The sequence below is a fragment of the Ixodes scapularis genome, unplaced genomic scaffold (genome assembly GCF_016920785.2).
Source record: "Ixodes scapularis isolate PalLabHiFi unplaced genomic scaffold, ASM1692078v2 ptg002182l_1__unscaffolded, whole genome shotgun sequence".
Classification (NCBI taxonomy): Eukaryota; Metazoa; Arthropoda; class Arachnida; order Ixodida; family Ixodidae; genus Ixodes; species Ixodes scapularis.
The window spans coordinates 255714-279829 of record NW_024610233.1 but is presented as its reverse complement, the minus strand read 5'-3'; the positions used below and the strand labels follow the sequence as shown (position 1 = coordinate 279829).

At 45.1% G+C, this 24116-nt stretch overlaps 1 protein-coding gene across 4 annotated transcripts in view; it reads right to left on the bottom strand.

The window, feature by feature from the left end:
• Positions 1–5926: 5926 nt before the first annotated feature.
• LOC8051147 (protein kinase C and casein kinase substrate in neurons protein 1) overlaps positions 5927–24116 on the bottom strand; it is a 93096-nt gene continuing 74906 nt past the window's right edge. For all 4 annotated transcript variants that reach the window (XM_040213288.3, XM_040213290.3, XM_040213289.3 and 1 more), the window contains 3 exons: positions 19067–19296; positions 13989–14149; positions 5927–7467 (listed from right to left, as the gene is read on the bottom strand). In XM_040213288.3, the coding sequence (XP_040069222.1) occupies positions 7358–7467; positions 13989–14149; positions 19067–19296 (501 nt within the window). In that variant the 3' untranslated portion in view covers positions 5927–7357. The remainder of the gene's footprint in view (positions 7468–13988; positions 14150–19066; positions 19297–24116) is intronic.

Below are 24116 nucleotides of genomic sequence, written 5' to 3'. Positions count from 1 at the left end.
TTCAGTGCAAATTAAAAACCAGTCAAAAAGTCATTGCAGGGCCCCTTTAAAGAGGTACTGACACATCAAAATCATTTTTTTATTATCCGAAACGATTGAAAACGATGCCGGGAGATTACCCTCAAAATTTGAAATTTGGGAATTCAGTATTTCTGAATTAACTAAACAATTTCCAATTGCCGAATTTGAAGTTCCCGCGCGATCCGCGCCGGTGCGTTGACGTCAAATATTGCGGAGTCTTGAGAGTCCACTTTCTTTTAGGGGTGTCGCGAACCACCCTAAGTTCGATTTCGAAAGGTTTCGATATTTGCGAAGCGAACTGAGGTTCGATTTCGAAAAATTTCGATATTTTAATACCGACCGAGGTTCGAATTAAAAAAATTCGCAACTTTCGGTCACAGTGGAGTTTTGAATTCGAAAAGTTCGAAGCTTTCACGGTTTCTAAAATTTCGGATTCGAATATTTCGAATATTTTTTTACTTCAGGTTCGATGAATTCGAAGATTTCGAAATGCTTTGGAAATAAAATTCGAAAACTTCGAACGCTTCGAATTTTCATAGATATGAAGTTCGAACAATTCGAAGATTTCGAATTTCGTTCTGCATAAAGTTCGAAAAGTTCGAAGGTTTCGATTTTCTTTAAACGCTGATTAAAAAAAAAAAAAAAAAAAAAAAAAAAAACCTGAAGATTTTGATTTTCATTCTGGTCCAAGTTTTCAAAGTTCGCAGTCCGGTTTTCAAGTTCCTCCACAGTTTCAGTTTCAAATAACGTTTTCACGACTCACTGGTTTTCACAAAATCAAGTTTAGAAAAGTTAGGGTGTGATATCTATATTCTGCGAAGTTGGTCAGGCAATTAAATAAGACGACGAGTGTCCCGGATGTGCGCAATACCTTTCGCCAGAACTGGAGATTGAAGCTAACGAAAGCACGCTGGGACTCCACTTCTCATGTATTTTGTCAATAAAGGCAATGTGGGTGTTTTGTTTACATGCCACTACTACAGAAACTCGTTACATGGCACGTAAATAGTCTCGGTAAGGATCATGGCCCGGGTCCTGGAAGGGGGTGGGGCTCTGCCCCCCCCCCCCCCCCCCCCCGGATCTCACAGGGGGGGCACGAGCCCCAATGCCCCCCCCCCCCCCCCCTCCAAAGTTGACGGGTCATTTCTTGTGTCCGTGCTTTATATACTGCATTTGTTTCTTTTCCGATCTAAAACTGCTTTCATAAATAATTAAAACGGCTCGTGCCACTTATATTTTGTATGGTATCATTCCTCCGACGCCCGTCGGAGGAAGCACTTCCATTTTGTATTTCGACTAAAAAGAAGCTTTTAGCGGCTCTGAGGAGTAGTAATTAACTCACATATCGCAGTTACTCTCTCCGTGCCCGCTGGCTTGCCCGAACCCCAAGAGACGCTTGAATATGATTGCAGGGCCCCTTTAAAAGTACATGCACTGAAAGTACTTCCCAATGCAGCTCGTTTATTTTTTATGTAAAAACGTTGGGGTAATTGCTAAAGTTTCTCAAACGATCTTCGAATCTTGGAAGAGCTGCATACTTTGAGTTTTGGAAGAAAAGGGAATGCAAAGAGATTGCGTTGCCATGTAGCACGCGTTGCCGCCTTAGCATTGCCATTTAGCACGCGATTCTTCAAGTACAGCAAAAACTACGGGATCACCAGATGAGCTTCAGTGCGGGTGATGCGTGTTGTTGCCTCCTTTGAGCAAGGATGCAATGTGGAAATCTCCTGTAGTGGACGAGAGTCCTACGTTGGGGAGAAGCGAAGACAAGCCCCTTTTCTTCAACTTCGTGAAGTTTCCTTGAGCTTCGGGACACAAAGAAACGCGAGTTTCCGCAGTTACTCGGCCTCACTTCAATGTGTCTGTTCGCGATTTGCCCCACACATATATATATATATATATATATATATATATATATATATATATATATATATACCTTTTGCTAAATTACCCAAGCATCAAAAAGAATGCTCATAACGTATGTAAACAAGCTGAACGTATTTGCCTTACCTGTACTAAATATTCAAAGTAAACAAGCAACTTAAGACGAATCCCGGAGAAAAGCTCACCGGAGAAAAGCTCACCGGAGAAAAGCTCACCGGAGAAAAGCTCACCGGAGAAAAGCTCACCGGAGATAAGCTCACCGGAGAAAAGCTCACCGCAAAACCGGCGGATGTGGAGAAAAGCTCACCGGCCATTGAGTGCATGCGGAGAAAAGCTCACCATTTTTTTCCCCTTTTCATATATGGAGGTTGTTGGATCATGCGTAACATATATCATTTTAGTATCATTAAAATTCGTCAGCTTCGTAAAAAGAGAAAATGTCCTTTTTGTATTATTTGTTAAGCTTATTGGGTATATTGCTCCCAAATTAATAATTACGGGCGAGTGTTTTCTATGGCTTACTCTGTAGGCAACGAAAGACCAACTCAACACTTCATGAACTCGAAGAACAGGAAAACGTTCGAAAACTTAATAATGTCTGCCTAAAATCTAAAAATCAAAACGGCAAATGCCGACAATCCGAAAGCGCATGCGCAACAACGCGGTGACTGAAATTCTCTTTGAAGCTTTTGTTAACCTTTGAGAACAGGATAAAAAAGTTCGAGGATATCGAGGTTTCTTTGTTGTTGTTTTTTATTTCGTTTTTTTTTTTTTTTTTTTTTTTTCACGGAGAAGCACGTTTTTTAGCCGTTCGGTTTTTCCACACGTTGCCTTTGTGTGATAGTGCCTTTATGCTGCGAACCACCCGTGACCTTCAGCGCTGCCCACCGGCACCGTTGTTACTCGTGACCTATATAAGAACTAGTCTTCTGTGAGGTAGTGGATCGGGCGAGTTGGTAAACGTTATACATGATGAAAACCGCTCAAATGACGGCGACGGAGTGAAGACAACGAACACGACAGGACGAAGCTGTTCTCGCAACTAAAGTTTTCTTAGTGAAATTAACAGAAGGAAAACAGCTTAGCCGACACTGATTACATCAAGAAACACCTACTTATCTATTAGGCACTACACAATATTTGGACTGAAACGGTTCACACACCGCTATTCATATTGGCTCGCAAAAAAACAAACCTCTTTATTTGACAGAGCTACCGACGGCACACTGCCAGTTGTCAATAAATTGTTCTTTTTTACCGGTGTAAGATGATCTGATTTTATACTTGCGAATTCATTAATATACAAAATGGGTGATTACTAATTTCTGATGAATTAGTAAATATGCCCAATGAACTTCATGAACATTGCAAAAAACTGGATATATTTTTAATGAAGTGACAAGTGCGAATTATGTTAAATTGCAACGTTTGACGCTAAGTTAAAAAAATTCGGTAAGTCTTTCTCCGCATCCGCTCAAAGGCCAGTGAGCTTTTCTCCGCATCTGCCGGTTTTGCGGTGAGCTTTTCTCCGGTGAGCTTATCTCCGGTGAGCTTTTCTCCGGTGAGCTTTTCTCCGGTGAGCTTTTTTCCGCCGCCCACTTAAGACATTGATGGACGTGTGCACAAAGTGCCATTTGTTTTTGGATTTTTACTTTAGAAGTTACTGGTGCAGAAGGCAGTACGGCAGGAGCATGGAACTGCAGTCGCGCATACTCCCCGAGTCGGGGTAATTTAGTAAAGTCTATTTGCTCCATGGAGTTCAAGCCTTTAAACAAATTTCTGATTTCGAAGTTGATTTAAATAACCATGTGTCCCCGACACCTATATAACTTCTCCGGTATATGGAAGTCTGTTTTTGCTTCTCATGTGATGAAGAGCAATTTTATGTCTCTGTGGACTGGACAAAACAAAGCACAAAGGGGCGCATGGCGAGACTATGACCATCATGCATGCAAACCGCGAGAAAGTAACAAATTAAGTAACTGCCATGGCGAGTAGTCAGTAGAGCATCAAATACTATTTTGTTCTATTTAACAAAACAAATTATGCTAATTCGCAAATTGAATTGACAGGCATCTTATTTAAGAAACCTCAACAGCCAGGCTATTACCAGTTTTTCTTGAATAAGAATGTTCACCAGGGTAAGCGCTATTTCAGGCCAGATTCGATACGAGTACGAAGATGCGTATAGATTAGAAGAAACGATTTTGATCAAACCTTTCTGCATCGGTCTTTGCCTGCATCACGTTACTGAGTGTGATCAATGTTGGTTAGAAAAACAAGCGTTGCGATTGCCGTTCACCATTTCTATAAAAGGTAGACTCAAAGGGCTTGTCCCAACTTTTGTAATTTTTAGAAATATTGGTTTTAGCTCAGTCATATATTAAAAAAACATATTTCGTAAACTAAATTTCACAATATATATGGCAACGAGGTGACCATTCCATGATTTTATGCACCACAATTAATTCCGTAGTTGAAGAGCACTACTATGATATAACTTTTAATCCTGCGATGCGAAGTTGTACAAACCATGGGTCTTCGAGGCGACCTACCACACTTCGTGACAACCTTCCGATTGAGGTAAAATATATGCAACCTGGGCAAACAAATTAATGTTGAGTCGTATAAACACTACATTTGGTATGTTACTCGGAATTTCCTTTTACAGTTTCTTCAAAATTAAATGACGCTATTTCTTATTTTTGGTACCCGAAAACAAAAGTAGGCCATATGAGCGATAAAAACTGTACACTTTAGTTACTCGTTTCATGGCGGAAATAGTGCCTCTTACCAAAACAATGTGGCAAATATATTATCAGTTTAGCAATTCAAACCTGTTTGAAACATTATTTTTGGTCCCCTTAGCTGAACCGAAAGCAGTAAACCCGAACCGAACCAGTAAATATATTCGGTCCGACACTTCCACGTTTATTCCAATGTCTGCGTTTTCTTTTTTCTTCCTCGACACCACTCTTTAAAATTAGGTCGACCCCCAATAAAGGCCAAGAACGTTCGACCTGTAATAGCACCTAGTAAAATTTCTAATCCCATTGTGCTCTAACCCAGTCGCTTGCCCCGAGTCGGCCACTGCTCCTTTCACATTGCCGGTGAAACTCAACGCATGCGCACCTTTGCGAGGCAAAGGATGCAAGTGGCGGTAGCGCCACGGCACAGACGAAAGTGGCCGAAATGATAACCGGGAGATCTTATTTGAAGTACGAGACCCTGGTTCTTTCTTGTTACAGCAACCGCCATACTGCCATTTCACAAATTTTTCGTACAAACCTTAATTTCGTGACATCACCGACAAAATGGCACCATCTGGCAGATGACGTGGAAAGTGCAGTCGACGGGCGGATTTTTAGCTAAGGAGTAGACACCATGAAACCCGTGTTTGTACCGCACAACTTTTTTTTATAAACATTAATGCGGGCCGATATGAAAATGTTTTCCTTTCACTTCGGTTAAACTTGCCCTGGCGCAGGTGCAGCGCCATTCTTTGCAAAAACGGCATTTTTGTGCAAGTAGCACACTTGAATCTTCATGGTTTTGTTTGGAGCAGCACTTCCATCACTGAAGGAAGAGTTTAGTATGGCAAGAAAACTTGGCTCAGATTCTCAGTGTCCCTCGAGATACTACAGTTAAAATGTTAATTGGTCGTCGGTCGCACAATTTATAAAATTGGCAATTTTTTAAAAAGAAAGACATGTGGAGTGAGAGGTCTTGCTGAACTAAATTTCAAAAGTGAGTACAACAGGTACACACATCAACTTCATTTTAGCGAGCAATAAACTATAGATATATTTTTTGAAAACTTTGTTTCACTAATTGGTATTACACATTCACGCTCATTAAGTTTGATTATGAAACTCAATTGAAAAGGGACTAAGATTTCCTGCAGGATTGCAGTTTCGGGGTGCAACGGATGTGTGCAGCCTGCAAGAAATTCCTCTTTTTGTGAAAAAAAAAAGAATGTTTACAGAAAATTAAAAAAAGTTGGTAAGAACAGTTTTTTTCTTTTGCACTGGAGTAAATTTTATTTACAGGGCACTAGGAGTTCAATGGAGAAAAATCTTCACATCTAGAGGCACAACAAAAGACCGCACATCCTAGAGGGCAACATTTCTCGAGTCTCCGTAGTCTCCGAACCGAAAGCCACAGAAAACAAACAGAGCCACCAACTTGGAAAAAAACAAGCAAACAAAGGACACTGAGACCTTTGTCAGATATATTTCTCCAAAAACAAACGAAAGTAATCCCTGCAAAAAAACAGATGAGTGTACAAACTGAGAACACTTAGTGCCTAGAAGCAAGCGCGCAAACACCTTGCCTCTTGCTAGTCAGTCGCTCGAACCAAGGCCAACGGTTACATAGGAAGGTAAGTTGCCCACTTTCTCCCCAAAAAACGGTTGCTACTGGGGGGAGGGGGTGGGCAAAGATGCAAGTATCCTGGTTATAACTCCCGAGTACCGACCTCCACGCTGCATTGCACTGCTGGATTTATGTACAGGCGTGGAGGCCCAAACACACGCTCGACGCCACTCTCGCCAGAAAAATAGCGTTTCCATGCACACGGGCCTGCAGGCCTTTCGTTATGCCTGGAGAAAGTGGGAAGGACGACGCATTAAATGCACAGACGCTGCACAGTCGGTGCGCACGACCTACGATGGCGCTGCGACACAGACGAGGCTTCCCCACGGAAGGGAGCGACAGTAAAAAGTCTCTGTCAAAAGCCGTGCAGGGAAGCTCGTTTTCCCCGTGGCAGTTTGGAGGACCCTTGGACGAGAGCACTGGGCAGTGCGGAGGGGTGACGCTCGTGTGGCTTAACCGTGCTGTCAGCGACACTTCATTTATTTGTCAGAGATCCCCGAAAAAAACTTTGTTAAAAACTCCAAAGAAAAAAAGAAACTCCGCAGCTAAAAACTATGCTCTTAAATTAGAGGCCCCTGTTTAACTTTGCCTCTTCTCAACAATCTGGAAGTTGGAAAAAAAAAAAAAAATAAAAGTGAAAGGAAAAAAAAAATTGTTCCTTCGACCTGCAATCGCTTGGAAGAAGGAACAAAAAACGAGCAACAAATCTGAGGCTGGCTTAAAGTCACCTGAGCATTTGCTCGACGCCCGGAGAGTGCCCGACTTGGCCAGAAACCTAAAAAAGACGCGACAGAAGCCCAGCCACCGTCTTCGAGACTCGTCTAGGCGGGCGTCGGCATCCCCCACTCCCTGATCTCGGCGTACCACGCCTCGCCAAACCGAACCGAGGACGCTTGGAGCGGACGACGGAGATGGCACGGCGTCCCTCGGGGCACCTCAACCGGCCGCGTCACGAGGCGCCCGTCGGAGGAGGAATCACACACAGTCTGTCGAAGGGTGCTTGCGGGACGCCGCCGAAAGTTGCGCGGGTGGCGCGGCCGGTCGCGCGACCGCCGCCGGGGGGCGGGCAGGGGGGAAGCTAGGGGACCACCTCGACATAGTTGGCGGGGTAGAGTCCGACCCGGCCGTCCTTGCGGCCCTTGCACCAGCCCTGTTCGTCCTCGTCCTCCAGCTTCTCAAACTGGTCCCCTGGACGGAAAGAGAGAAGGCGACGCTCAAAGACTGCATCGGTTGCGTCTAGCAGTGCTGCAAAACTATGCAAAGCGCAAGTTCGTCTGCTTCTTTTGCGGGCGTCGTGGTGACGTTAGAACGCCGAGTTCTGTCTGGCTCTGATGGAGAATAGTGGGCAGACCTCAAAGCAAGCTGCCTTGAGGTCTACCCACTATCATTCAATCAGAGCCAATCACAACTCGGCGTTCTGACATCACCACAACCCCCACAAAAGAAGCAGACGAACTTGAGCTCAGTACCATGGAGGAAGGAAGAAGAGGAGGCGGCGACATACCGGCTCAAGCCAGCATAACGAGAAAATCCGAAGTGAAGCCAAAAGTAGAGGTCGCAATCGGCGGAAGTGCCCCGAACTGTGACCAAAACAGCTGTTGGTGCCAAATCACCTCTTTTCCCTCATGTTACCTCTAGAAGCTCCCTGCCTCCATGGACAGTAGTATAGATAGTGGAAGCCATATCTAACTGTCAACAGTACCATATTTTCCGAACTATAATCTAAACCCAATGTAAAAAAAAGTACTGGTAATTTTTTTTTTTAGTTGTTTGCATTTAGTGCATTGTTTACCCCTGGTGCTCAGTTCACACAATAAAATCTCTCACAAAGTATAATTTGCCAAATGCCTGCTTTATTAACTTGCAAAGAAGCTTGCATCATACTTAAAAAGGCGATGCAACGATTCTTGTATTTTGTGCAAATATCGCTTAGAACGAATCCCCGACGTTAATGACCCGTGAAATACCCGTTCGTTTTTCACCACACGCAATCGAAGTAGCAGAAAAAAAATAAAAAAAACGAGCAGAGTTCAACCCCTCAACTCGCAGCCAGAACAAGCTGCCATGTGATCTGGAGCCGATTATATGCCGCCAATGGTGATCATAGCCATGCGCTGGGGTTGGCAAGGCACAGGACACGCGCACTGAGTTCCAGACATTGTTATGGTTCGGCTGTTGCCGTCATTGCAGCGATTGGACACGGGCCACTACCCGAATGCTTCTCGAGCTAGTAATTATCACGAGGCCAAATCGAGTGCCCACGCAATGCTCGGTTCCAACCTATGAACCGCTTTCGAATATCGTCACTTGGGTGTACTGCGCTCCCCACGTTACGTCATCAAATTTTGCAAAGGAGAGATTGAATGAAAACGCTCTGTTTTGTCCTCGAAATTAGAGCGCAACAAAGGAGTTTCTTAGCCAGTGGCGTTGCGTGCGAGTATCCTTGAGTCCCACTAGTGCCAGTAAGCTCGTGTCAAGTGAAAAAATATTCAAACTGAATATCGTTGCACCGCCCCTTTAAAGGGGCACTGACACATCAAAATCATATATTTTTTTATTGTTTGAAACGATTGAAAATGATGCTTGGACATTACCCTCAAAATTCGAAACTTGAGAATTCAGTATTTGTGAAGTAAAAACACGATTTCCTAATTCCGAATTTAAAGTTCCCAAGCGACCTGCGCCAGTGGAGCGACGTCAAATTTTGAGGGCTCTTGAGTCTAGTTTCTTTAGCGCCTCTGCTCCGAAACGTGTCTCCGCGACCCGAAGCAAGGAGCAAGGAGAGAAGGGTGCCGGCGTTGCGGGAACTACCGTACCGGGAAACCGGTTTCCTGCGCGAGTGCTGTGCTGCCTATCGCTTCGAGCAGACGACGGTGCCCCAGCGGTGTCACAACAGAAACTACGATACACAGACACCAAAACCCAGCCGTTTTGACCGTTTGACGATTTTCTTTTCGAAGTCTGAGAGGTTGTCGGGCACCTATAAAAGGCCACTTCGCCCGATTCCCCGACTCACCGATCATCCTCTGCTACATGCGTCGAGCGCCGCCATGTTTTCCAAGGGAGGATAAAAATCCAGAAGGAGACATCACAACAGACTCAGATTTTTGGCATTTCAAAAAGAAGGGCCGTAGTGCATTTGCAATTGCGTTAAAAAACATGTTTTACGATTGCCGCTATTAAATGTTATAGAACTGTCGCCTACAAAGCTTCTAAATTTCATGATTTTTGACGTCACCAATCAAAACAAGCAAGGAGGTGAGGAGCGGGAGAGTAAAACGGCAAAAAAAGGCATGCGGGCGCGTGGGAAATTTTTGTTTTGCGATGCGGTATTTGTTTTGTGTCTACGACTACAGTCAAACCCGTTTATAACGAACAGCAGGAAACTCTACGATCAGTTCGATATAGCAAAAACCATTTACAACAACATTCCACGATGTGTTTGTTGTACGGCGAGAGCTTCTCTCTTTCTCATCTCTTCACTTCCGCCTGGTAACCCCGCACTAAAACGTTGTTGTTGTTTTTTGTATGTGCGTGCAGAGTGTATTTTTTAGCTTTCTCCCCTTCTGAATCGCTTCTCATCACTCAATTTTGTTCACAACTTGAGCTTTTGGAATTTTCTTCCCTACTTTTTGGGGGGGAAGGAACAGGCTAGAAGACGATTGTATGCACGTTTTTGGAAGCCTTCCTGGAGGAAAAAGTTTGATATAGCCAATATATTGTTCGTTATAAAAAGTACTTTTTAGATGCATTTTTATTTAAATTTTCCGTGATTTCGATATCGACAATAATTCGCTGTACGTGGGTTTGTTCTAAACGGGTTTCACTGTACAACGTGCATCGTTTTAGACAATAAAAAAAATTTGGGGTGTCAATGCCCCTTTAAATTAACATTAGCATACCAAAGAATACCGCACATCTGCCCATTCTACATTAAGTGGCCTTTCTTAAATTTGTAAGACCTAAGAAAATATGTAGAGTACATTTATATGTAAAACTGATGACTACAAGAGTGGCCATCCCCCATTTTTTCCAGATTATCTCTGAAGTTTGAGCGGCTGCTTGCTAGTATTTTATGAAACTCCGTCATTCATAAAGTCTTTCAGAAATCAACATAATAAACTATCACGGAAAGAAAAAAAAATTCTTGTATAGTCCATGCCAGTAAATAGTTGGCCCTGCATAAAATTTAAACTTTTAGCATGTACACTCTGTGGATTACAGTCCAGAAAATATGGTACAATAACTGATAATAGTACTATTGACCATCAACCATTTTAAAAATACAGTCGAGCCCGGTCTTATCACACTCAAGTACATTTCGAATTATTTTTTATATTGAACTCCCATGGCCGGGACACTCGATATAGTGAACAAAGTCCGACCGCATCGCTTGCATTGCAGGGCTGGCAGACCGCCAAGCCAGAATACACGCGGCAAGATACACAGCAGCGAAAGAGCAGTTGTGTTAAAAAGAAAAAGACTGAACAGTAAACAAAAGGTGGAGGATGGCAAAAACAAGGGGAAGGGCACGCGCGCGCCTAGGGAGAGCAGGGAGTGCTTGCTGTGCGAACGGTACCTATGCGCCCTTTTCCTGAACACTGCTGATGCTACGCGACTCCCTATACTCCGCGACAACTTTTCTTGGCAATGCAGTGGAAGGTACAGGCCCGCGTCCCCTCTCCCATTTTGAGTGTACGCAGGCTCTCCTCCTTCCGGGGAGAGGAGGAGAGCACGTGCACACTCAAAATGGGAGAGGGGATGTGGGCCTGTACCTTCCACTGCATTGCCAAGAAAAGTTGTCGCGGAGTATAGCCCCAAAATAAAATGACCAAAAAAAAAGGTCTTCGTCAAGCTGGGTGTGTCACCACGCTTTTGCAATCGCACTTCACCTCCTTATCTTTTTTTACCTTTTCCTTTTGCTGCTATTGCTTTGTTCATTTTTTTTGTGCCGTTATTTTTGTGCTGCATGAATTTAGGAGCTTTCTTTTTTCTTGCTTGCTTAAAGGGCAATTCTGCTTCATTTTTGATATTTAGAAAACTATGTAGCCCTCTTCAGTATCGTAAAGGAAGACCCCATGTCAAATATTACGATCTAATTCCGTCTATATATTTAATAAACTGGCCAGCAAACCTTTAAGTGAGCCAAGTCGCCGAAATCTGCCAACTCTAGCGTGCGACGCGAGGCGCAATCGTCAGCGCAGTCAATGCGACGGAGTTGGAGCGGTTAACGTTGAGCCACTACGTCAGAGGCATGACTACGTCATTCTCACGTTTTGTTTCTTTTTACTTCTCAGAGCTAAATTGAACGATGACGTCACGAGTTTCTCCTCCCGGTGTTGGCTGAACGGTGTCCACGTGATCACCGTAACACGGATGCGCTAGCTTGCGCTACCCTGCGCGCTTATCAGTCCGTTTCTCCGCTCCCCCTTTCCTCCTTCGTCTTTTCCCCTTCCCCCTCTCCCCCGGGCCATCACCGTCCACGCCGTGCAAAGCGACCTGCCCACGTCGCATGTCCTGTCCCTTGCCCCCCCCCCGAATGTCACAAGACCACGTCGTTTGACGTGACATGGCCACGACTGACGACACGAGACCAATATTGCCTGACGCAACCGACGTTTCGGTTTCGGTATCAGTTGATGCTTAAATTAGGATTACACAAATAATATTCTACATTTCGCGAATCCGAAGACTTAGAGCTGTTTAGTAGTGCTTTGTGAAATGGAATCACATGTAAGCCTAAATTTTTCGGAATTGAGCGGAGTTGCCCATCAACTTTTTTTATGTTTTTTTTCATCTGTCTCGCTTTTCCGTTTTTCTTTCATTTTTTTTTATTATGTTTATGTTTCGTCGCTTATGCTGACAGTGTTTGCGGACTCCGCCAACTACGCTCTACTGTATTTAGCGGCTATTGGATGCTCTATTTGTTGCAACCTTCGGCATTAGCACAGACGCAAGGAAATTTCAACTCGAGCCTAATTTAACATATTTTGCATATCAAATTATCGATATATCAAACTTTTTTTTGATCCCCTTTGAATTTGATATATCCGGGTTCAACTGTACTACAGATAGTTTACTATCAACTAGCAACTATTGTAAGCTATCGATAACTACTGATGGTCAACTATCAGAAAATATTGTGAGTTCACCACCGACCAGGAGCTATTCTAAGCTATTAAAAACTATCGACAGTCAACTATAAACGAATTAAAGATGTTTACAATTCTCTCTAATGCCGGATTAGAGAGCAGCTTTTGAGGAGGAGGTGGGGAGGGTACGGAGGGGAAGGTATGCCCCTGTTCCTTCCCCACTAAATTTAGCGAGGAAATTTTTCTGCTAAATTTAGCGCTAAAACTTCACCCTCCTGAAGTCACATGTGATGTCATGTGCGACGTCAAACGTGTCGTCACACGTGACGTCACGAGGGTAAATTTAGCGAAATATTTTTCCGCTAAATTTAGCGGGAATATTGGCAATGTTATATGCGTCTAACGTCACGTGACATCATGCATCACATACTTCCAATAACGATGTCACACGTGACGTCACGAGGGTTACCCTCACAACCCTGACCCTCGTGAGGGTAATCCCCGTAACCCTTGCAACGTCGCACGTGATGTCAATATGGGAAACGTCCCATAACGCAATGGCGACGCCGCTCAAGCCGGAAATGGGCGCTAAAGAGCTGTGCTCTAAAAACTGTCAATAGTTTACTATCGATAGCCATTGTAGCTATCGATAGTATACTACTATATAGATACTGGAATATTGTATAGCTACTGATAGTACCACAGTCTTTCAATACTACCATACTGGTCACAAAACTTTGGCCAGAGTTTGGTGCAAGGTCCACAGCTTCTGCTAGGGGTGCACTGTCCTCAGAGGGCATTTTCGTTTGGCCACTCTGCTCTGGGTGAGCTGCTCAAAATTCACAACCATGATTTGTTACACTTGTAGTTGATCACTGCATGCAAGCACCAGTCATTCTTTACTAATCTCTCATAAGCGAACCTACAAATAAGCTTTCCTTTTTGGATTGGCAAGCGAAAGAGGTGGTAATTGAGCGTACTGGTTCGCAGTGCCTCTACTTTTTGGCGCTGATCGTGCCGTTGCAGATTGACGGTGACGGTGGTCCTAAGGAGTCGTTTTGAGAGAAGAAAAAAAGTGCAAATGATAATACTTTAGAGATTGCTGCATACACGAAAGTGGGCTCTTGATCGAGTGTACAGAGCCCAAGACATTTACAGCGGCGAGAAGCACTGTCAATGCAATGATCTGTCCCTGCAATCTATGGGTGGCTCGTTTAGAGGAGGTTCGAAGTTCCGACACACTTCCCGGTCGCCAGATTCCCTGCAACGCTGGCCAGATCGGTGGTTCCGAGCCCCCTCATTGACGCCTGCGTCACGCACGGTCACGTACGAAACTCTCCCATGGAGTTACGAAGATGTTCCGTGACCAGTAGTGTATTGAGAGACTGATAGTACCGTTAATCCACCGTCACACAACTAATGATAGTACTATCAGTAGATGACCATAGTAGTACAGTTGTACGACAGTACACCATATTACTATTGATAATGCTACCGATAGTCAACTGGACAAAAGTTCCCGGCGGCGTCCAGTCACTCCAACATTGACTGGTGGTGCCTTCTGCAAACAAACATTACTAAAGCAAGGACCGTGGCAGAGAGGGGTAGGCCACCCACCCTGCTTGAAGGAGAGCTCGTCTGCCTCGGCGCCCTCGTAGTCGTAGAGTGCACGCACGGGCACCCCCGGCTCCCCGGTGTCCACCAGCGCATCGTTGGACTCCTCGTCCCAGTCCTCGTGGTCCTCGTCAAACGGGTTGGCCTCTCCTCCACGCCCGTTCCTGGGAGACACGGGACAACACGCTCACGCTTTCAACAAACACGCAACTCCAATGCCCCAAAAGACATAGTTGTTTGTGTTTACACCACCATAAAATGCTGCGCATCCGCCCCCATTCTACGCTAAGCACCCATTCCTAAATTTTAAGATCTGAGAAAATATACACAGCACAATTATATGCGAAATTGATGAACGGACAAGCGCCCATCCCTTATTTTTTTCGCGATTATCTCCGAATTTTGAGTGGGCTCTTGCTGGGTATTTTGTGGTAGTTAATGAGAGGTTAAGAGTTTAGGGGAAGCTCCTCCCACCTCTCTTCACTCTAGCAGAGTGAGTGACCATTGGAGAGGAGGTTGCATCCACTCCAGCGTTTGCTTTGCTAAGGTGAGAAAAGGTGGGAGGAGCTTCGATTTAACTCTAACTCTTAACTCTGAGGTTGGCCTCAAAATTACAATGAAAAAAAAAAAAAAAAAAAGATCTTATTGAAAAATGTTATATTTATGTTCAAAAACTTAAAAAAAAATGGTTTCAAAATCTCATTTAAAAAAACGCGGGATTTATCTCGCAAAAAGTCAAGCAGGGAGAAAGTTTTTACATTTCTTAATTAGGGCTGCTTCATGCTCGTTTAACTGTAACCAAAACATCTCGCCCTCATTGGAAGGGTCACTGATTTCCCAAGTTTCCCAAGTTTAGAAGTACCACTGGCCAGAAGAACCCCATACAATCAAAAAGAAAAAGTGCAGAAAATGTATGGACTGAGTTATCTTATCGGTTAAGACCCGAAGTGGGGCTTACAATTGGTCCTGCCAAGGTGTTGCGACATTGTGTTATCTTCTGCAGCTTACTTTTGACAATACCTTCCACTTCAGATCATATTTGCCGCTTTGCCAGTTTTCCTTAGTATCACTTACCTTAGTTCTCAACAGTTTCTATGCCGAGGACTGCCCGCTACCGAAGTTATAGCTCGCCCACAAATGAAACAGGCCGGTACTTATTGCAAGGGGAACAAGGAAGTCTCAAAAAGCAACGTGCTACCTATGCTCCAGGAAAATTTTGTGTGCCTGCGACTCAAAAAAAGTAGAGAAACCTAAAGTTCAAACTCCAAATGCATTTTTCCCAGTTTCACTTTTTGTTAGGAAATGCTGTATGAAGAAATGTGAAAATGGACTATTTTAAAGTGTAAAAACCTCAGTCAGGGGTGTCCTGAACCGAAATTTCCTAACGAAGAAATTAAAGTACCCATTCTTATAAAACTCTCCTTCCTAATGAGAACCAAAAAACTTTTAAACATGCAAATTTATGAGAATGTTTTGTCCATTTTGAGTGCTATTGTTTTCCTCTAGAATTACATTTTCTACACTTAATTTTTACCTTAATTGCACTACGAGTATTCTACCGCACATTAAAACAAACATTTGTGGATTGCCATTATTTTTGTTTAATATATCTTCTACTCAAGCAACTTTTTTCTGGAGCTTAATAAGCCAGCATGTTGTAGGAATGACTGAAACTTCAATTTGAGTGAAAGGTTTTTAAAGGGATCATGAAATGACCTTTTTACTTTTTCCAGATAACTTTTACATTAAACCGTCAATGTTCACTGAATGATGAACAGGCTTCCGTTTTCGTCTCGGTTTATTAACTTCTACACAAAAAATTATTGAAATATCGACTTTTTCATTCTCTCCAACTGACCGCAAAAGAAGCCGTGACGTAGGCCGTTTCCGGAACCGGAAGTTCTCTCGGCAGTAGGAGAATGGGAGTGTTAGCGGCACCGAGTTGGGGTGCGCCGGTAGGTCTTACTGCGCTGATGTCACCGACGTATTTCCTGAATCGGCGCCTCTCATCGCCGCATCGCAGCTGATATATGTTGCGCTACAGCGACAGCATGGGACTAGTCCCATACGCCGGTATGCTTGTTAGGAAGTGCAGCGAGTCTTCCGGTGAAGACTTCAGAAGTCAACCACCCCGTCATTGTTGGCAGAAGGGCCGGCCCGTGTCAGTCGTTTGCAAAGCGACGTAGATGGCGTTTTTCGCGGCCTCGGAGATGCAGGAGCGAGCCGACGTTAAAAAAAGATACGTTTGAACTACGAGTGTCAGCAAGAGCCACGTAAATACCTGTTTACACTCGGAGCGGACGCGCGCGCTTGATGGAAGTCTTGTATTCGCGCTGTTTGTAAGCGCTTCGGGACCGTTCTTTTACGATTGCAACTCGATACTGACGCGACAATCGGCAAAGAAAGGTTGGACCGGGGTTGTACGTATACCTCCCACGAACTGTTATAGCTCGACAGTGACATGCAGTCTGTCAGAATAAAAATGGCATACCAATAACAAAGTGTACATACCGTGTTACGAAGGTAATCCATACGGCGTTTATTTCAGCTCTATATCACACAAGAGTAAAGCTATACGCACTCCGGAGTGCGCTTCGCGCGGAAATGGCTATATGCACTCCTCCGAAAGATCATGCCGCTCGGGCCACAATTCGAACGGCGCGTGAATCACTAGGGCGCTCGTTAACACAGCCCCCCGCCTGCGTTCACGCCGCTTCGCGGCGACAGTATCGGCTGCTAATTACAAAGCGTAACCAGTACACGCTGCTTCGCGGCGTCCAGCCGGCAATCCAAGCCCCGCTGTCCCCGATCGCACCTCCGGAAAGGGAGTCCGATACCATTTAGTTCTGCAAAGTTTCTCGACAACATTCGATTCTTTTTTTTTTTTTTTTACTGTTCATTGCAAAAAAGGAAATGTCGTAAATATCGCCAAATGCCTCGACAAAACAAAACGTCTGAGAAAAAAAAAAAAAGAGTAGGCCCACCGCGGATCGAACCCGCGTCCACTTGCGTATGAAGCGGACACCCTAACCCCTACGCCATGGCACCGCTTAGAAAACGCGTTGTGTCCACTCTTTTTATACGAGAAAAGCGGAGTGCGTATAGCCATTTCCGTCCGAAGCGCACTCCGGAGTGCGTATAGCTTTACTCATCACACAAAACAAGAAGATAGAATCGACGAGAGTCCCCTTTCGACGAGTGTTCGTCAACACTGCCTCGGAAAACAAGGGGAAGAGATTGACCTCACCTCTTAATCTAGAATTGAGGTCAGTGATCAAACTATAATACGGGAAGGGTCCACAAAGGTCGCGCGGGCATATTCCATTTAGCACGCCTGCCGATCGTAGGCAGACAGTCTTGCGACGAAGCAACGCAGCGCCGAGTCGGAATGCCTGCTAGGCCTATACGCTTCGTCGGAGTCGGTGGATCCAGCATTCTTGTTCGTCGTGGTCTGTTTTAAGTACTGTTTTCTTGCTGCTTGAAGTCGGCACGCGCGGGAAGAACACGTAGAAAAATAAACGTTCAGTCAGTCAGAGTTTTGAGAGGAAGGAAAACAAAGAAAATAAACGTTCGTCGCTGGCCGCCAAGCTGGCCGCCACCCAAGTAACTGTCGTAACTGTCGACCCTGCCCTACAGCCCCTACTGCGCATGCGCAGTAGTTGCTTCGTTTACCACACGATAGATGGCGCCTGGCTCTCAGCATTATCAAATTTGGCAATTTTCGCCACACATCTCTAATTATGCTACAAAATGTGGATCTGAATATTATTTAACAAAACTTTTAGGAAACATTCGGCGGCTATTTATTGTTTACGATCGCGGTGCTGGCGAGGTAGGCTCTTACCCAATAGGCGACCTGGATTTGGCTGACGTGCTCCATTTCCGCGGATGCATCGTAGTGAACAGGCGAAGGAACCGAAGGAAGGAAGGCGCAAAAGAGTCCAGTTTTCTTTTAGAAGTTCTATAGCAAATAATTTTTTTTGGCTCCCTATTTTTGTGTTTTTGTGTTTCTTTTCACACCTTTTACGATGTGCGGTGGATGAAACTCGATTTTAAAATCATTTCATGGTCCCTTTAAGTTAACGCTCCCGGGCCATAACTCCCCTTAACCTGTCCCCGACTATAGATAGCGCACGGCCGGTCTGCCTATGAGGTATGGTGACACTGGTCTACTCTGCAGATGAGAAATTTAGCCAATGCAGCACCACTGCTTGCCTGTGGTCATTAACACGCATCATGGAGTGGCGATACACGACCGCACGCGGGTACAATGCTCCTTCAAGTCGAAGGGGCAGAGGTGGGGGTTGAACCCAGGATCCCATCTGCAAAGTGGCATTTAGACGCCGTACGCAAACATCTTTTTTTTGTTTGAAATTGATTATAGGGGCAATAAAACAATATTGGACTTGAATGTTACACCGTGCAACACTGAATGCCAACATGATGTTGGCACTTTTTTACATTTTACCCCAAAAAGAAATTGGCACGAGCCAAACTTTACCCCTTAGGTTAGTGTCCCAAATGGGCACTTCCCACCAAATTAGAAGTTTTTATGGGGGATGGGGGGTGGGGGTCGGTGGTTAAGTGTTTTAGTGCACTGCAAGTCTGAGCACATGGAGCAAAAACTTGCGCTGCAGAACCCAGGGATTCCGGGTTCAATCTCCCCCCCCCCCCCTCCCCGTTTTGATCTGGATGAGCATAGTACTGGCGCGAGGCACGTTAAAGACCCCCGGCCAGCAGTCGTACTCCACTGGCTAAATTTCTGACCTACAGCGTAAACCAGCGTCGCCACACCTCAAAAGCAGACCGGCCTTATGCTGTATAACCCTTTCAAACACTGCCCGCCATGTAAAAAAAAAAAAAAATTTTCTTTACAACTTTTGGTTGCCAGGCATATTCTAGTACTATAGAATTCTGCCAAAATTATTATAACGACTCCAATATGCAATGCACCCCCGGAAAAAAGCGCGAGTCTTAAATGTACTGTACGCAGCAATTGAAAAGGATAAACACAAACGTCAAACTTAGTTTTTCGGCGTGCACTTTCGAAAAAGCTCCCTGAAGGGCACGGCGCCACGCACGTGTTGTTGTTGTTGGCTGAGGGGTTGTTGCGGGCGTTGAGGGCGGCATGGTTCGATGCTGTGCCCCCGTCCTTGACGTCCTTGTCCCTCTTGGGGCCCGAACCAGCCTTGGGGGCCGTGGCCACGGGGGCGCCGTCTGCCCGCGTGCTCACGCTCGTCAGGGTGATGCCCCCTGCGTCCAGGGCTTTCTTCTCCTTGCGGTGGATCTGCTGCACCTCGGGGGTGTACTCCTGCAACGTGGCCCGGAACGGGGGTGTCACGCGAATGCTCTTGAGGGGGGGGAGGGGAGTAAAAGTGCAGTGGGCCCCAATGACCGCACTACCGCACTCTGTCCACCGCGCCAGACGCAGTCCTGCGGCTCGCACGTCGTACGAAAAACGCAAAGTTCTCTGCGGACGCGACGACAATCATCCGCTTCGTACGCGAGTGCGCTTCGAACGTGTCTGCAAACGGCTTTTGTACGACCGACGTGACGGGACGGGACTGTCGTAATAGGAAGAAACACCTCTGACAGCGTCAGCAGACTGCCTTTCGTACGACGTATTGGCGGCGTGACTGCGGCTTCTAAGCCGAGGCTGCATGCCAAAACTAAGAGCGAGAGACCTCGCTCTGAAACGTTTTTCCGCAGAACGTGCACTCCCGCTAGAGAGGCAGTCCTTGAAGCGGGGAACACGGGCTAGCTCGCAATTGTAGCCTTGGCAATGGTCTCCGATCAAAGATGAATGCAGCACAGCGTACTCTCATAACCGAGGTTTTTCTCCGCGGACGGGATTAAAAATCGTCTAGGTTATATGTGCCATGTCACGAATGTAGGCCGGTTCCCTGAGCTTTTCCTTCCCTCATCTCTATGACACATTGCTTTCTGCACAGATAAAAGTCTTATGAGAATACGTGGACCGTAAAAACGTGCGTGGAATGAATCTACTCTATCTTTGCATCATGTCCAAGACGCCCGAGTCTTGGCAGCGATGCAAAAAGTAGTGCAGACCTTATAACAGTAATACACACACACTATATTCCGTTCAACGTTCAGCCAACGTGGCATTGAAAGCTACATGCACAACGGACCGATCAATCGCTTGTCTTCAATTTTCTGACCACACCCCCTGTGACTGAGTATGCACAGAAAACTTGATGGCACTGGGCCAAGTGTCTCAGCGCAGGTGGGATGCTAGTTTCCGGTTTGGGATTTTTTTTTCTGCCCCATCGTTTACCGGCTTCCTTAGGCCGATTCACAGCAACTGACTTCCAAAATGCTCTGTGGGAACGACGCAGAGTATTTCGGAAACAACAGCACCACAGATGGCCGCCGAGCGACTGTCATATTACTGGTTCTGTCTGCCAAGGGCCTCAAGTTGTATTGGCACGCGCCCTCCAGCATTTCTGCCACCGCTGCCCGCAGTTGCCAGGGACGAGCGAGAACATTCACACAGAAAGGGCATGCGAGGACACAACCGCATGCAGTATTAGGGATCCACAGGAGACCAGAGGGGACGGACATGCAGCCAACCAGGACAATCCTACTGCACCTCGACCCATTAGTAGCACAACTCAATGGTATCCCAGCGATTGAATGTGTTCAACTTTCAATAAGTGACAGAACGCACAGTAATTTATAGGTGTTCGAAAAAATTATTTAGCAACGACTGCAAGACTTTTTAGAGGCACAACTTGATGGGATCTTATTGAGCGAAGATATTCAACTTTGAATGATTGACAGAACACATAACTATATAGGTGCATCAGGAAACAGTGTTATTCAGTGACCACCAGAAAAAAACAAGAGGACCTTCAAAACTTCAAGAAGCCATTCTTCTCGTAGTCCAGTTGCCACTGATTTGAAAGCAACACCTTAAAATTGCATTTGCATTGCGCTCAGGACATTCTCTTTTCCTAACTTAACTCTGCCTGGTAAGATAACCGCTGCCATGTTTCCTAGCTTTTACTTGTTTTCAAATCTTGGGGGTGCATGTCTAGCGGTTGCCACACGTTTTGCTCATCCAAGTGCGACGGCACTGTCTTGCTACATGTGCGCATTAATATCCAAAACATCGGCCATAAATACAGTTTGTTTTCATGACTGAGCCAGTCATGAAAACAAACTTTATGGTCCATGTTTTGGATATTAATGTGCACATGTACTAAAACAGTGCCATTGCACTTGGATAAGCAAAACGTGCGGCAACCACAAGACGTTCACTGACACTGCAAGACATTCATTTCGAGCATTTCCCACACTTTATCAACATGAGCCTAATAACATGGCAGGTAAAGCCCACATGTACATGGACTTGAAAAAATGCAACTAACGCACTAATGATGTGCACCATGCAGCTGCTAAACATTCTATTGGTGGTTCTACGACTCTCTACGATCGCTTCTACAGTGCTACGAGTGGCGAAAGGGGTCTTGTTTGTGTCACTATTTGAAGTTAATACTAGACAATACCACTATCAGCACAGCCAGATTATTGACACTTTGAAGGGTCTACTTTGTTACAGATGCATGAAAAAGAAAACAACAAGCCTCCTTTGTTAGCAACAAGTAGTAGTACAGACTTCATCAGCGCTTGTTTCCAAGTGCACTGGCAGCCATAGACCGTCACCAAGCCACAACACATTCACGGGCATTCTACGACGATCAACATGCAGGCAGTCCAGAACAAGGCCGTCTTCCTAGAGAGGGCTCAAACACATGTGCGAAAAAAGGCCCGGCACTACGGCCATGTTCTCAAATTTACTCCATCTCACTTCTAAGGTTTCACACCCTGCCGTTCGAAAACCTACTAGCATCTGGTGTTGTTCCACCCGTGTTATCAAAGAATATAACCTGCGAGATTAACTCTGATCTAATCTAACAAGGTTTGCAATGTACCTAGTTTATGTAAAGACTGAAAAGCGGGGTAATGCTTGACCAAATCTTTTCTCAGAAAAGTGCTTTGATGAGGAACGCTTTCTACTGGGACCCCCGAATTGTTGGCGGATTTTAGAAACCTCCAGAAAAGCCGGCTGCAAACAGGCTCAAGGAAGGAATGATGCAATCTTTGAGCTGGCTAAAGCCGTTGAGACTTGAGCCGGCTTGATAATGTACTTTGCATAAATGTATACGTAACAAATAAAATTAATTTTATTCTTCTGACACAATAACTGAAAAGCAACTTATTTCTCCCGAAGAACAAAAAAAAAAAAAAAAAAAGAAATTGCGTAATTGTTTGAAGGCACGACTCAATATTTGTGCTGTATTACAGCTTTTCTCCCTGTGTAGCCTGCAAGGTTCAGAGTATTTAAAACAACTAAATAAAGCTTGCAAAGGTCAAGGCAGGAAATTCTGGAATATATTGACAGACTCTAAATAACAGATGCTCATTCTAGTCTATTTTTTCAAAATATGCTACCTAAAAGTAATTGAATATCTAAAATCTGGGACAATCTCAATGACTGATAAACTTGATGGCAGATGCACATTCAAGCCCATCTTTAGAGATATATCCAGAAACAATTCAAATAACATAAAACACAAGACAAATATGAACTTCGTGGTGATAATTTCTCCATGTTGCTCATGACGAAAATGGTACATCACAACTTTTTTCAAGCTGCAAGTTTCGTCCGACTTTGCACCCCCCTTTTTTCGCACATGTGTACCGGGCACCTCGAGACGGTGCCTCCACCTAGTGTTAGTGGAAGGGAACCCCAGACAACTATCACAGAGAGAAGAGAAAGATGTTAGCCGCAACGCCGTCGACAGCCGCCGACCCTGCAAGAGCAGAAACCAGTTGAGCAAAGACAGCTTGGAGGCACTTTTGTCTGGTGGGCACAAACACTGCACAGATGTGACTGCACTCGAGCACCAAAAGGGGCGAGTGCCGCTCACATTTCGAGGGCTACGACGCACCCCAGAACACTCTTGTGACTCGGGGAGCAGAGCTGTAAAGGTCACTTAAAAAGCAACTGAACTTTATGATACAGTGTTGCTTTGTTACTCAGAAACGTAAGGCACTCCTTTGAGCTACTGCTCAAACGTCCCGTACGCAGAACACATTAGCGATGTGTAAGCAAATCTGGGCAGCGTGACATTGCATGGCACGGTTACGGGACGTCGTGTTACACCATTGTGGTGTCTCGTCAGAGCACAATATGACGCCGTAATGTCCCGTGAGCCGGTGAGACCCTATGTCGACTTAGTGGTCGAGCAACCCATATTAGCACGAGCCACATGATTATGACCCACACCTGGTGACCTGCTAAATTTACTTGACAGCACCATACGGCAACACAAAACTTTTTTGATGCATTCTGCATTCAAAACTAATGTGCATTTCTGTTACTTTTACGGCATCCAGTAAATGTTGAAGTTTACAGAAAATGCTGGTTGGTTAAGCATTTACTATGGAAAGTATGCTGGTACAGTTCCGTATTGACTCTGGACATTGTTCACGGCAGAGACTGAGGTAAAGACAACACACAGCGCCGACGTCGAGACAAAATCGCCGAGTGTTTACGGATTCGTCGGCATAATTTTGAGATGTAACTGCAACCGAACTAAGTCACAATTTACAAGTTCCTCCGAAACCGAAAGTAAGTCAGTTACTGAAATTTCACCAACGTAGGGACCATCTAGTTAATGGAATTGTAACTAAATAAACAAGTCGCATGCTTTTTAACGAGTCACTTTACAGCTCGGCTCTTAGGACAGACATTTCAGTCCTTGTGGTGAAAGAACACAGGGAAAGGTGGGAGAAACCTTTCCGAGCAGACGGGAACCGCAAGAGGGGGGGGCTGGCTTAAACGTTCCACACGGCAGGCGTCCTCAACGTGCGGCATGTCGTCCCGTGGGGCGATTAGTTTCGTCCGTTTAAACGCAACGCATAAACCGGTTGCCCGACACTGAAAGCTGCAATTTCCAAGAAAAAACATAAGGCAAAGGTTTCTGCACATTTGGACCTTGGAGGCACTGCACGGGTGAAGGACCGTAAATAAAACCCATTTTTTGCCACTACGTCAAGCTTTCTCTTTTTCCATGAAACAAAAACTTGTACTTTGCGCCGCTC